This window comes from Mirounga leonina, unplaced genomic scaffold (genome assembly GCF_011800145.1).
Source record: "Mirounga leonina isolate KUSES-001 unplaced genomic scaffold, KU_Mleo_1.0 Mir_114, whole genome shotgun sequence".
Classification (NCBI taxonomy): Eukaryota; Metazoa; Chordata; class Mammalia; order Carnivora; family Phocidae; genus Mirounga; species Mirounga leonina.
The window spans coordinates 14,507,383-14,521,573 of NW_023270265.1; the positions used below are offsets into that span (position 1 = coordinate 14,507,383).

A 14,191-nucleotide genomic window follows, 5' to 3' on the forward strand; every position below is an offset into this window, starting at 1 on the left:
TATTGCTTCACTTCCTCCTTGTGTCTCCAAGATTCGGGCCAAAGGCAGTCTCTCCTGGGGCTCAGACAAAGCCATCCATGTGAATAAGACCTCCCAGTGACCTACAGGGAGCAGCTGATGAGAAACGGAAAAGTTCCAGTTGTGTCTATTTCAAGCCACTCTTTTCTTTTGCATCCACTGTTAAGACAAATTCTAAAACACAAAGGAAAGCAAAAGAGCACACAAACAAAAAACCTGGATTAAATAGACTTCCCATTATAAGACAGTTGGAAAAAAAAGTTGCCTTGCGAGATGGAATCTGCTACAGAATACAAAGGCCATGTGTATGCCCCCAAAAAGCCATTAGGAAATGCTGAAATGTAGGGCTTGGGAACTGACCCTCTCCAGATACAATGCCAGGCCAGGTCTATATACCTGCTCACTACCACCTTCCACTCCTTGTTGCCATTAATTAAAATGGCATTTTACCAAAGAGCCTGGGTCACTCATTCATTCTTTCTTAAAAAAAAAATCATCACGGAGCCCTTCTCCGTACCATGCCCCGTGTCAGGTATGAGGATACATTTCAGAAGAATCTGGCAGGTCCCTGGAGTCGAGGTCCCTGGCCAGGTCCACCATGCCAACCTTGGCTCTCACCACTGCCCCCCTCTGGCCCTCACCACCCACAAACATGCAGCCAGCTTCATCAAGTCATCTGCAAATTCCTCTTCTCTTCCTCGTCTATCCTTTGCTCGGCCTGTTTTGTCTCTTGACGTGGCATGGCCCCAGAGCTGCCCTAGCCCCCCTCACCCTGTGGCCCAGTGGAATCCCGCATCCTCCAGGTGACCTCCTCATTTCCCCCGAGAATGTATCTTTGTCTCTCTTTTACTCCCAAGCCAGCGTCACCCTCTTCTATGGCCCGTTCACACTCCCTTTTTATTAGCTATCTCCATAGTACCTATCAGATCTATGCTCATATCTACATGTCCCCTCCTCCAGATTGAGAGGCTGGGGCCCGGAGAGGGTGGGGATCAGACCTCCCCACCCGTCCCTCTCTTTAAGGTAGGCACAGTGATAACAGGCTCATAAACCGGGGCTTAATACATGTTTGTTCAGTTTGATTTCAGTCTCTTAAACTCTTCCAAGACCATGGCAGTTGGAGTGAGGGTAGGCACACTGAAGAATTGTTTCAAGTGTAGTTTAAATTACACTCCTGTCGTCAATTTGTTCCCTTTGAGGATCTGGACCTGTTGATACTTTGAACATCATGATGTGTGCTTGCTTAATTAAGCAGTAGCACTAAATGTTTAGTAAATCTCACTCCTAATTATCTGCTCCGTGTCTCCAGAGAAAAGGGAATTATTTAATTTCTTCCCCCGAAACTTGAAATATGGGTTCCCTGTGGTAGTACTTTCAGATCCAATTATTAAATTCCCTCTAACATTTTGGGGTTAAGTAGTCAAATAAGAAATTATAATTTCATCTTTGCCCCCAAATACTTTTAGAGTAACAGAGTTTTCTGTTTGCTTTGTTCACTCCCTACATTTAAAGCTTATTTATATAATCTTAAGTCAGATAGCCATTTGGCTTATTAAAATATGTTATTTGGGGTCAGACTGAGATACTGATTAAATTGCAGGAGATAGCCTTTGCAAATTGCTTCTATTATTAGCATTTTCACTGTTAATGAAGACGTCTCCATCTGAAAGTATGCAGATTCATTCTGGCTCAGAGTATCAGTCTGCCTGAGTCTGTGGGTGGCAGGACTGGGCTGAAAAGCCATCAAGGATAACTTTTTATGAGGTCTGGGGAATTAAAGCTGCCATCCCTTAAGACCTCACCGAGCAGCTTCATGTCCCCACTGGGTAGTATCCCAAACCTCTGCTTATACTCTTTCATTTCCATTCTGATTTCCTTGCTGGCTAACTGCAATCTTTCCAAATCACAGTGCTGGGTACAGGGCACTCAAGAACTCCACCTCCCGGCTATCCCTGGGGTCGGGCAAGACCTTACCCTGCTCTTCATCTCATCATGTCTCACCTGCTGTGAGGCCCACATCTGCATCTCACCTGCTCATGATGAATGAGCAAGAAGATATTACCGAAAGATGGCTGTCATTGGAGCAGAAGACACAAGGCTCACAGGGCCCCTGGGGATCGAGGTGGCTGCAGCTGGTCCCCACCTAGAGCACTGTGCTTCTCTGGATTTCCCACAGACTTACCTTCTGGGGATCCGGGCAAAGAGATGCTGTACTTTCTCCCTCCGGTGCTGCCCTTCTACTAAGAACATTCCGCTTTTTCCAGACGGCCAACGGGCTGGCCTGGAAGTGCCTGAATCAACACCAACCCAAACTAGCTCCTTCCGTTGCCCCAAATGTTGGCTCCATCCCTACCCCTGCCTTTTGGCATTCTCACCCCCCCCCCCCATGGTTTCAGCTGCCTGACTCAGAAATCAGTTCGCATTAGCCAGATCAGACAGGAGCTTCAACTCCACAGGCCTGTGTACCTACCAGACATCAGTGCAGGGTGGCCTCCAGCCATCTTACTCTCAATCTTAAATGTCCCCTATGGACTGGCTGTGGGCACCACCCTGCTCATACTACTGAGTTGGACCTCCGGGTGCCATCCCCAAGCTCTCTCTCTTGCCCACACCCAATCGATTACTAAAGACTTCTCATCTGACCTCTCCATGTCCCTCCATTCCTCCTGCCAAATGTCATCTTCCATCATTCCAAGCCTGGGCAACTACAAAAGGCTGCCTTCTCATCCTCTAGTCTGGTCCCCCAAATCCATGCCCTGAACAGCCAACACAGGGACCTGTCAGAAGACTTTAATACTTCCTGGGGTTTTCCAAGGGCTAAAGCAGAGATCCTCAAAACTGCCTGATGATCAAATCACCTAGACTTCATGTTAAAAATTCAAATTCCACCCCAGGCGTAACAGACTGGAATCCCCTGGGCAGATGCTTGGGAATCTTGGGAATGTTAACAGTGGCCCCGGTGGTTCTTATCATTAGGCGAGAATGAGAAGAACAGCCTACAAAATCAAGTATAAATTCCTTAATATTCAGTACAAGCTCCTCCACCTTCAGCCCTGCCTGCCTCCCCCAGTAATCCACGGCTGCCTGCCCCAGCTCAGGCTCCAGCCCCAGCTCAGACTCCCACCCACAGTGATGGGACACCCACACACTGAAATGCCGCCTCCTCCCATTTCCAGCCCTGCAGAAAGGGCACTGCCTTCTCCCTCATCCTCAGGGGCTCTCCCGTGTGTTGAATGAATGCCCCGCGCACACCGTGATCATTGCACGTACACTACCCTGTAACCTCCTATCTGTTTGTGTAACAGCCACCCCTATAGACAGATCTACCCGTATGTGTCCCCATGTTTCCAGCAGAGCAGGTACTCAAAAAAATGCCCACTGAGTGAAGGGATAAATGAGTCCACCCAGCGCTGCCGAACACTGTAGTCAACGTGTTGTTTCCCCAGGCAATGTGTTCACCGAGCCCAGCGAAGCCTCCTCCGCTGAACTGATCGCATCTCTGGAGGCTGCCACTCGTTTCCTCATCACGCTCGCCCCTCTTCTCTAGTCTGAGTCGATCTTTCTGGAAATGAGGTTCCCAAAACGGACTGCTCTAGTCCCCATCAGTCTCACCAGCACAGCACACCCAGCACAACCGCCTGCCTTCGCGGGGACACGGGGCCAACTCGTACGCGGACGGAAATCACGGCGGCTGCTGGCGCTGCCGAATCCGATTGCAGGCGCGCGTCTAATTCACTGCCACTGTCACCAGGGTCCCTTCACAGAGGCAGCCTCTCAGCCTCTCGTGGACGATCCAGCGGTGCCTGAGCTGCGCTGTCCCCACATGCATTGCTCTGCCATTTTCCAAATTGAATCTCATTCTGTTATTTCCTGCCTGTATTTCTTACCTCTCTGGATTCGTTTTTATTATGTTTTTACTCCTCGCTGACATGAAAAACATTTCCCAATTTTGTATTTTCTGTAAAGTTCCATTAGGGTGCTGTGTGCTCCTTTTTCAGTGTCATTGATTAAACAACTGAATGAAATCAAACCTAACATTGGCCCTCCCCGTTTCCACTGAACCCCTCTCTAGAGGGTTCCAGCGCCATGTGTCATTTAGGACTTTCTGATCTATTTTCTCTGCAGGCAGGGCTTCTTGCTCCGTTCAATGCTCACAGAGCACGAACAATTGGAGAATCTGCATAACATTCTTTACCTTTCCTTCTGCCTCCATGTAATAAAAATAATACCGTCAGGTTCATCTGACAGGACAACTTCTCCAAAATAAGCCGATCGTGACTCCACTGTCCTCTAGAGGGTCACATATTTTCAGTTCCCATTATTTACCATTTCATTTTGTGCCACACGGCACCCACAACCCTACAGGCAGGAGCCCTCCGTCTCACAGTCTCACACAGACATGATTTGCAGATAAGCCCCGATTTATCAATTCGCGATTCTTCAAAATCTCCACTTCTCCATCACGTTTTACGGACATGCACAGCTAAAACATGAAACAGCAAAACAAAAGCTGTGCTTTGCCTCAAATTAATACAACTTATATTTTTTAGCCAAACACTTCCAGAGATGTTTCCAGGGGGGGAAAAGCCATGACAAATCCGTATGTTAGTGTAGATTTTTTTCCCCAATAACTTGCTATTTTTTTTCACCACATATACATGCTCAAGGACTCACCCCAAATTGGGAGAAATTCAAAAACAGATAGAGGAAAGTAAAGCAAATAACACTGCAGATATTGGGATGAGCTGGTTATTTGGTTTGGTCTTGGGTTTTTTGTTATTTTTTTATTATTATTTTGTATGAGATTTATAAAGCATTTTATAAGCACATGGATAAGGAGCTGGACTTTGTAAGGAGCCACCATCTTAGAGATGCACCAGGGATGAGACTGATCCTGAGGCGCCTGCCTAGAAAAGCATACGATGGGATGAAGTTGCTCTAGGCCCTGATCTCCTCACAATTTCAGTGTTTCAAAATGGAAGCTCTTTGACCAGCCACCTGTTTGTACGTTTCTTCCCTGAGGCACAGTCTTATATAGACAGTAACTTGCAGAAAACCTCAGCCCCCTCTGATAATCTATTTCTCTAGCCCACCTCCAAGGTGCTGCATTGAATCAGGAAGCCAGAAGCTACAATCTTGAAACAAGCTCCAGATTGCAACTTATAACCAGTTTGCTCCTACAAAGACCAGAGCAGACCAGTCAGAGCCACAAAGGCCCTCAGCAGCCCTGACCTTTTGACCTTTTCCCTCATTATAATGCTAAAAATCATGCCCAGGGTGGAGACTTAACATGCAAATAAAATGTTCTGTCAACTGTAGCTACGCACCCAACTCCCTGTATTTCCCTACCTTTACCTGGGATATATATACATGACGTCACTCCTTTCCTGCCTCAGCCCCTTCAAACACTTGCCCGGGGCCCTTGTTTGGGGAGCAGCCTGGTATCCCTCTTAATAGGGCTGTCTCCCTCATGCTCAGGCATGAGCTTGCAGTAACCGCTATCCACCCCATCCTTGGCCTTGTGTCTATTTCTTACCTGGGAGGGTCAGAGAACCCTGAGGTCATTAATACCTTGGCTAAAAAAAAAAAAAAAAAAAATAGTAGGAAAGTAGGTTTTAAAAATTTAAGCTATCTCTGACAAGTTTCTAGAATGGACTTTTTATTATTATTAAGACTTTAATTTTTTTAGAGAAGTTTTAGGTTCAGAGCAAAATTGAGGGGAGGGTACAGAGATCTCCCAAACCTCCAGCTCCTATACATGGCCTCCCCCACTGTCAACAACCCCCACCAGGGGGGTACATTTGTTACAATAGATGAAACTACAATGACACATCATAACCACCCACAGTCCATCATTTACCTTAGGGTTCACTCTTGGTATGGTATGTTCTATGGGTTTGGACAAATTAATAATGACATGTATCCACCATTATAGAATCATATAGAATGTTTTCTTTGCTGTAAAAATCCTCTGTGCTGCACCTATTCATCCCTCTCTCCCTGCAACCCCTGGCAATCACTGATCTTTTTACTGTCTCCATAGTTTTGCCTTTTCCAGAATGTCCTAAGGTTGGAATCATACAGTTTGTACCTTCTCAGATTGGCTTCATTCGCTGCGCAATAAGCATTTAAGTTTCCCCCATGTTTTCATGGCTTGATAGCTCATTTCTTTAGAATGGATTTTGTAAAGAGTTTTAAGAAATTTAAAAAGGAAAAGGTAAATTACTAAGAGACATTGCCAGGTCAATCCCAATTGCTTTTCTGATAGGTTTACTGGTGGGGATCATGAAAAAGTCATGGGTATCTCAAAGCTGGTTTTTCAGTAGAGAACCGACAGTCCCTAGCTGTGGCCATGTGGGCTAGATGGAAAAATATGGTTAAGATAAAAGCCCAAATGGTAAAATTAAAATTCCCAGCACTGTCAACAAATAGAGTACAGGTAGATGACTCACTACCCCTGAAGTCCTGGCCAATGCAATAAGGTCAGCAAAAACAATGACATATCAATTTGCAGACATTCTTGAGAAGCAACTGAAAAAGTATGTATTAAAAAAAAAAAAGGGGGGCGCCTGGGTGGCTCAGATGGTTAAGCGTCTGCCTTCGGCTCAGGTCGTGATCCCGGGGTCCTGGGATCGAGTCCCGCATCGGGCTCCCTGCTAGGCGGGGAGCCTGCTTCTCTCTCTGCCTCTGCCTCTCTCTCTCTCTCTCTGACTCTCATGAATAAATTAAAAAAAAAAAAACATTTAAAAAAAAAAAAGGTAAGTCACTATGTTGCCAAATACAAGTCAACAACCTTTCTGTACATCAGCAATAACCAATTTAAAAGATGTGTGTGTGTGTATGCATGTAGGGAGAAGGGATAAAATCTACTTACAAGTGTTACAATACCTAGAAATAAACATAATAAAAAATATTCAAGGCTCATGTTAAGATATCTTTTACTGAAAGATTAAAAAAAATAATCACCCTGCACGCATGAAGGAACATAGCAATTCCATGGACAGGAACATTTAAAATCATAAAACCATTGGGCACCTGGGTGGCTAAGTAGGTTCAGCATCTGACTCTTGATTTCAGCTCAGGTTATGATCTCAGGGTCTTAGGATCAAGCCCCACACTGGGCTCCACACTGGGGAGTGGAGCCTGATTAATTTTCTCTCTCTCCCTCCCTCTCTAAAAAAAAAAAAAAAGAAAAAGAAAAAAATCATAAAGACATAAGATGTATATACCCACGCCAAAGTAATTTATAAAGTCAATTAAATCCCAATAAAATCAAACCCCAACATAATTTCTACAAAACTATGTAAGATCAGCTGAGGAAAAAACTATACGAGACCAGGCAAGACATTTATTTAAAAAATAATGAGACTTGCCTTATTCTCTAATAATTAAAATAGTGCTTTATTGGTGAGTATGGAGTTTGCATTTAAATGTAGGAATTTTGCTTATGACATTGTAGCATTTCAAAACAGGGAAATTTTATCTATTCAGTAGATAAGGTAGGGACAATAGGATAGCCATTTGGAAACAAAGAGTTATTTATTCCACACCTTATACAAAAATGGATTCCAAAGAGATAAAGGAGTAAAACGTTTTTTTAATCCTTTAAAAATATTAAAGAAAAATACAGAAAATACTTTTATAAGCTTGGGTGGGAAATACCTTCCTACATAATATATGAAACCAAGGTACCATGTGCAATTTATTGAATAAATTACATCTCAATTAAAAAAATATATGACTGAAAAAAGGAATATCATAAAGGGAAAAAACCCAGCAAATTTGACAACATAAATATTCTGAAAATGTAAAATATCTATGTGGTAAATAAATAAATAAATAAAGTGTAAAGGTAAGTAACAAAAAGGAAGAAAATTTTGTACCATATATAACAGCTAAAAAATTAATGATCAGATAAATATATATATATATACACACATACATATGTATGTATACATACATATGAAAAACACAGCAACCAATTGAAAAATAGGCAAAGGTTAGGGACAGGTGATTGACAGAAGAAATTTTTTTTTTTTAAAGATTTATTTATTTATTTTTAGAGAGAGAAACAGAGAGAGAGAGCATGAACGGGAGGGGCACACAGAGAGGGAGAGAGAGAATGCCAAGCAGACTCCATGCTGGGCACAGAGCCCAACACGGGGCTTGATCCCACAACCCTGAGACCACTACCTGAGCCAAAACCAAGAGTCAGACACTCAACTGAGTTTGCTACCCAAGCGCCCTGACAGAAGAAATTTTTTTAAACAGTCAATAAACATATGACAAGATGTTCAACCTCACTAATAATTGAATACAATAATTGAAATTAAATTGTATTGAAAATAATAATCGAAATTAAAACAACAATGAAATATTCTTTTTCCCATCATTGGGATAAATAATGAAAAAGATTAATAATATCCATTGGTAATGAGGCTTCAGGGAAATAGACCCTCTCATGCAATGATGGTCAGAGTATAAATTTGTAAAATCTTTTTGGAGACCCTACGGGCATTGTCTATTAAAAATTTAAATATGCAGGGGTGCCTGGGTGGCTCAGTTGGTTGGGCGACTGCCTTCAGCTCAGGTCATGATCCTGGAGTCCCGGAATCGAGTCCCGCATCGGGCTCCCTGCTCGGCAGGGAGTCTGCTTCTCCCTCTGACCCTCCTCCCCCTCATTCTCTCTGTCTCAAATAAATAAATAAAATCTTTAAAAAAAAAAAAAAAATTTAAATATGCATAGCCTTAGGCCCAGCAATTCTCTTTCCAGGAATCCAACAGATGCACTTGAAAATGTGTAGAATGATGTTCACTGAAGCATTTGTTGTGTTAATGAAAAATTGGAAGTTTCGTGAGACTTCATCACTAGGGGAATGATGGCATGCAGTTTGGTGTTGTCTGGCTATGTAATATCAATTACGAAAAAGTGTAAATAACATCATCAGCAATACTTGTAAAGCATGAAGTGTAGTGTTATTGGAATATATGTGTGTGGGTGTGCATTAAATGCCCACACAAGAGGGACTTGGTGGATGCAGACCACACCATTGATGAAGATGACCTCTGGGGACGGCATACACCTGAGGATGTTAGGATGTACGACGGATCTCTGTGGGCTAGCATACACAAGTGAGTCCTGAGGAAAGAGGAAGGATGGACAAGGGCCTTGCGTGAGATGTACAATTAGAATAGGCCAAGGGAAAGAGAGGTGACTTCTCCCAGAGAAGGTGACATCATCCACCAAGTCCTGCCTGCCTCCAAGTATTGGTAGCAAGAAATGCTGCTATCGAAGAGCATTTCATTCATTCATCAAGTACTTATTGAGGGTCAACTGTATACCAGGCATTCCTAGCCCCCTCCTCTTCCTCCTCCTCCTCATTATCTCTAAAAAGTCTATATTACATAGAACCAATCCATAGGAAAAAGGCATTTTCAATGCTGGTGGGACTATAAATTCATTAACTATTCTAGAGGTCAATTCACCTCCTTAAATTGTTATCAGCCTAAATTATATCAATCATTAAATTGAATATACCTTTGGACCCAGCAATCTTATTTCCAGGACTTTATTCTAAAGGCAGGGACATTTATGGAGATTTATTGACAAGAATTTCGAACGACTTCACTGTCCAGTAACAGTAATGGGAAAGATAAATTGTGATACGTCCCCGTCGTGGAATACTATCCCGCCATTAAAATTACGCGATGGAAGCATATTTAACAACATGGGAAAATGTGCACACTCTAGTATGAGAAAAGCCAGTCAGAAAATAGTACTTAGGGTATGAGAGGAATTAGGTTTTTAATTTTTATTTGCATACAAGTGATTGGAAGGATCTACACTGAAATGTTAAGTTATGCCTGGGTGGAGATACTGCAAGCCATTTTTATTTTCTTCTTTAAGCCCTTTCAATATGTCTTCACATATCTCTACTTGAACTATATTATTTTTGCAATAGAAAACAGCCAACATTTGGGGACCAGGCTACACTGCTGTGACACCTGCCAGGAACCACCCCCTCAAGACACAGCAAGAGTCAACCTCCTTTTGCAACAGTGAGACGAGAAGACACCACGTGCCAACCATTCTTCCTGGGAGTTTACAGTGGGAGACAAGCAATTTTATCTCACATTAAGAACAATGCAAGGAGAGTGGGGCGCCTGGGTGGCTCAGTCGTTAAGCGTCTGCCTTAGGCTCAGGTCATGATCCCAGGGTCCTGGGATCGAGCCCCGCATCGGGCTCCCTGCTCTGTTCAGCGGGAAGCCTGCTTCTCCCTCTCCCACTCCTCCTGCTTGTGTCCCCTCTCTCGCTGTATCTCTCTCTGTCAAATAAAGAAATAAAATCTTTAAAAAAAAAAAAAAAAAGAACAATGCAAGGAGAGTGTGACAGTCCGTGGTCAAGGGCAGGGGAGAGCGGTAGTGTTAAAAACATTCCCGAGAAAATTTCCCCTCTCCTGTGAATGGCTTCAGAAGCCTGCAGGAAGGAGAGCAAAGTTGAGTTCCCTAGGCCAGAGGGGCTCTGGAGCCCAGAGGAGGAAAGGCACTCACTGCAAAAAACACTTCTGAGAATTGCTATTCAGTGTTATCACCCAAAAGTATTTGCCCACAGAACTTTTCATTGTGTTTGGTTTTGTTCTGGTTTTCCATAAAACAATTATTAATATGAGATGAAGATTTAGGAAAACATGGCCCCTGGAAATGAGCAAGGAAAAGGGCCTGGGGAAATGGTGCCCTGGGAGGCTGGAGCCACGGGCCTGATCCGCACCTTGCCCAGGAAGGACTAGTGAGCCAAGCTTCCACACGCTCCCCCCCAGCCTGGGGTGGACATGTTCCAACCTAAACAAGACAGTCTGCTTTCAGGTCATTTATGTAGAGTCACCTTTTCTTAACCCTCCTGGTGGAGTCCCCTTGAAGCCTACATGGAATGTTCTAGAAGGTATGGTCATCACTTCCTAAGGTTTCCAGTTGTCCCGTCGAAAAACCACAGCCCTGCCCAGAGGCTGAGACAGTGTGAGGAGCGGGAGGCTCTGAGGTTGAGCAGATGCAGCCAGGGAGGCCCAGCTCTGCTTTGAGATTAGAACAAATTCCAGGGCCTGAGGGGGATGAGCATGAGGCAGACAGACTGAGAGACAAGGGGAAGAGGAGGAAGAAAAGAGTAAGTGAAGGGAAGGGGAGGGAGGAGGGGAAGAATAGAAATGAGAGGACCAGGAGATGGAAAGAAAAGGAGAGAAAGAAGAGAAAGGAGGTTCGGAGAAGAGAGCGGGAACAGGAGGAAGGGAGGGGGGGAGGGGGAGAAGGGGGACAAGGGTCTGTATTTCCAGTGAAACCTTATGAACCACCTCAGATTCGGGGAGCAAGTACCTAAATAAATGTTCTAGAAGGAACCCACCTTCAATGAAAGTAGATTCACATTAAATAATGAACTAGATGACTGCACTTGAAAGCAGGGAACGTTTTCATCTATTTTAATTTGCACAGAGTCCTCACTACCAAGAGGTGTAACATACAGTTTCAGAATATACGGTGACATAAACATAAAAAGGACATGTATAAGATCTTATGTTTCAGAGCTAAGTGATATTCAGAGTGGATTCCCTCCTCAGCCCATGGTCATCTGATGCATTTTTCTGCTTTCTGTGCCAAAAGATGTATTTATACTAATAGTCATTTGTTTTCTTGAATGAATTTGCTTAGGGAGAAAAAGTGCACATTTCAGATAATACATCATTTCGTGCTTTAGAAGATTATAATGAGCAAACTCCAAAGGCAAATAAAGTTGTACTAACCACTATCTACATAAATTATCTACTTTAACATGTCCCTTATTCATGCAGGATATTAAAAATACCCTTTCTCCTTCTATCAAAAAAAAAAAAAAAAACCAACCACCTCTTCACAACTGAGTTTTATCCCTTCAAAAAAAGCTTATCAAAACAACATCACTGGGCGCCTGAGTGGCTCAGTCGTTAAGCGTCTGCCTTCGGCTCAGGTCATGATCCCAGGGTCCTGGGATCGAGTCCCACATCGGGCTCCCTGCTCCGCGGGAGGCCTGCTTCTCCCTCTCCCACTCCCCCTGCTTGTGTTCCCTCTCTCGCTATTTCTCTCTCTGTCAAATAAATAAATAAAATCTTTAAAAAAAAAAACAAAACAACATCACTAATGCCTTTAATATTATATTACATGCATGTAATAATATTAGATTCTTTCTCACACTTGGGACCATCAGCTTTACTTTGTGAACCTCTTTATCTTGTACCAGACCAAATTCAAGTTCAAAACAATAAAAAATGTAATATTTAGCACACAATAGCAAGTCTTATTAAAATTGTAGAACATTTGTGATAAAAAATGATAACCTTCGAATATGGTGCTTGGTAGCTAAGATGTTCCAGAACACGGCCCATGCCTCCAATCTTTCTCCAGGAAGGGAGGGCTACCTCTGGTCCTCTGCCCACTTTCAGATGAATTTCTCAGGGAGATGTTGCCTGGGACTTGGATCAGTTCCTCTAGGCAATAGATCAGAGCCACCAGCCTGCCCTGCTCGGAGGCCTAGAAATTGACATCAGGACCTCCCGATGCATGCCTCCTCCGGGGGATGCCCAGCACCCTCCAGCCAAAGCAACCAAGGCTGCACAGACCTGAGCTGGGGGCAAAGCACACACACAGCCAGTCCAATCTTTTAGACATGAAGGTTTTGCCCAGGGCTACGTTGGGCAGAATGGGGCCAGGCACTTGCTCCTTCCTCTCCTTACTTCCATGTTAGCCCCAGTGTCCAAGGAAAGATCTATCCTCATCCCCACAGCCTAGTTCACATGGCCCACAGAGGCCATGAAAATGCATTCTAGCCCAGCAGAGCCATCTGGGGGCCCCTATCTCGCCGATTAGAGGAAGGACCACTGATCTGTCCCCCCGTCTCTCCCCAAAGAGCGGATATGCCCTTACCTCTCATTTCCGTCGCTGAGGAGCCGTTGGACCAGGCAGTCCACTTATTCCTGTGCTTGCTAATTTCCTGGACTTTGCAGACGTAATGCCCTTGATCTGCTGGCCGGAGGGTCAAAACCGAGAGTGTGTAGAGTGCCCCGCGCCTCTCCTCAAGGAGGCACAGCCTCTGCCGGAAGGCGCTGCGGCTGTAATTCCCATAGTATTGCACCACCCGGAGCTTGGTCATCTTAACCATCAAGGCTTCCGGGGAGTTGGGGCGTGCGAAGAACCAGCGCACGGCCAGCAAGCTGTCCTTCCGTCTCTTCTGGGAGACATGGCAGAGAAGAGTGGCATTTTCCCCCTCCAGGTAGTCAACCACAGGCCCTGGGGACACGGTGACATTGAGGGCCCCACACACCTCTGCAGAGAAAAAAGGAAGAAAATGAGCATGGCCACTGCCTTTCCCCAGAAGGACACACAGTGCATCTTTTCTCCGGGAGCCAACTGCATGGCCAGAGGGGCAGGCCACCCTGATCCCCTCCACACTCACTCTGTGCCTTTGTGGTGGACAGGAGGACTCCTTCTGGAGCATGGCGGGGACAGGGGGCTTCTGTGGGCTCCCATGTCCTCATCCATGGGACAATCCCATCCACATGAGATGCCACTGACCACTGGCCCAGACATAGTTGAAAATTTTCTTTAATTAGTTGCTGACATTTAACACTCAGGACATTTCACATAAAGATTTGGGTTTTTGGAATCCCTCAAAAATTTCCAGCCCATATCCCATCCACCTGCCTCCCAGGGTCACTTTAGATCAGTTTCATCACCTGCCTGAGGTGACAGTGCTGTGGGTCCAGGAGCCGCCCTTCCAAGCCCCTTGCCCTGTCTCCGTGATTCCCACTGTAACCAAGGCAGAACATCAGTGCTAGTCAGGCAGGCATTGAACTAGTACCGAGGAGCTGGGGCAGCAGAGGTTTCTCGGTGTCTTGCTCTAAGTCTTTTGTGCACTTAGGTCCGCGGTCTCAGAGCTGCAGTGCAGGAATAAAGAATGAACAAACCCAGGAACGGGGAGCAGTGGGAGAACGCCCCAACAACTCAAAAGATGCTCCAAAATCCCAGACCTGGTCTACTACATCCCGTCCTTTGTTTTCTTCATTAGGTCCACCCCCAAGGGCTGCCCCTCCCGAACTGCCCTTCTGCCCCCCAAGCTGACCTTGGAGGGAGCCACCCCAACACCCGCTCAGAC

At 44.9% G+C, this 14,191-nt stretch overlaps 1 protein-coding gene across 1 annotated transcript in view; it reads right to left on the reverse strand.

Annotated features, from left to right (window-relative positions):
* Positions 1-13,581, reverse strand: part of VSTM4 (V-set and transmembrane domain containing 4) — a 93,479-nt gene extending 79,898 nt beyond the window's left edge. The window contains exon 1 of the mRNA XM_035023756.1: positions 12,964-13,581. Within this exon, the coding sequence (XP_034879647.1) occupies positions 12,964-13,534 (571 nt within the window). The 5' untranslated portion in view covers positions 13,535-13,581. The remainder of the gene's footprint in view (positions 1-12,963) is intronic.
* Between the last annotated feature and the right edge of the window lie 610 nt (positions 13,582-14,191).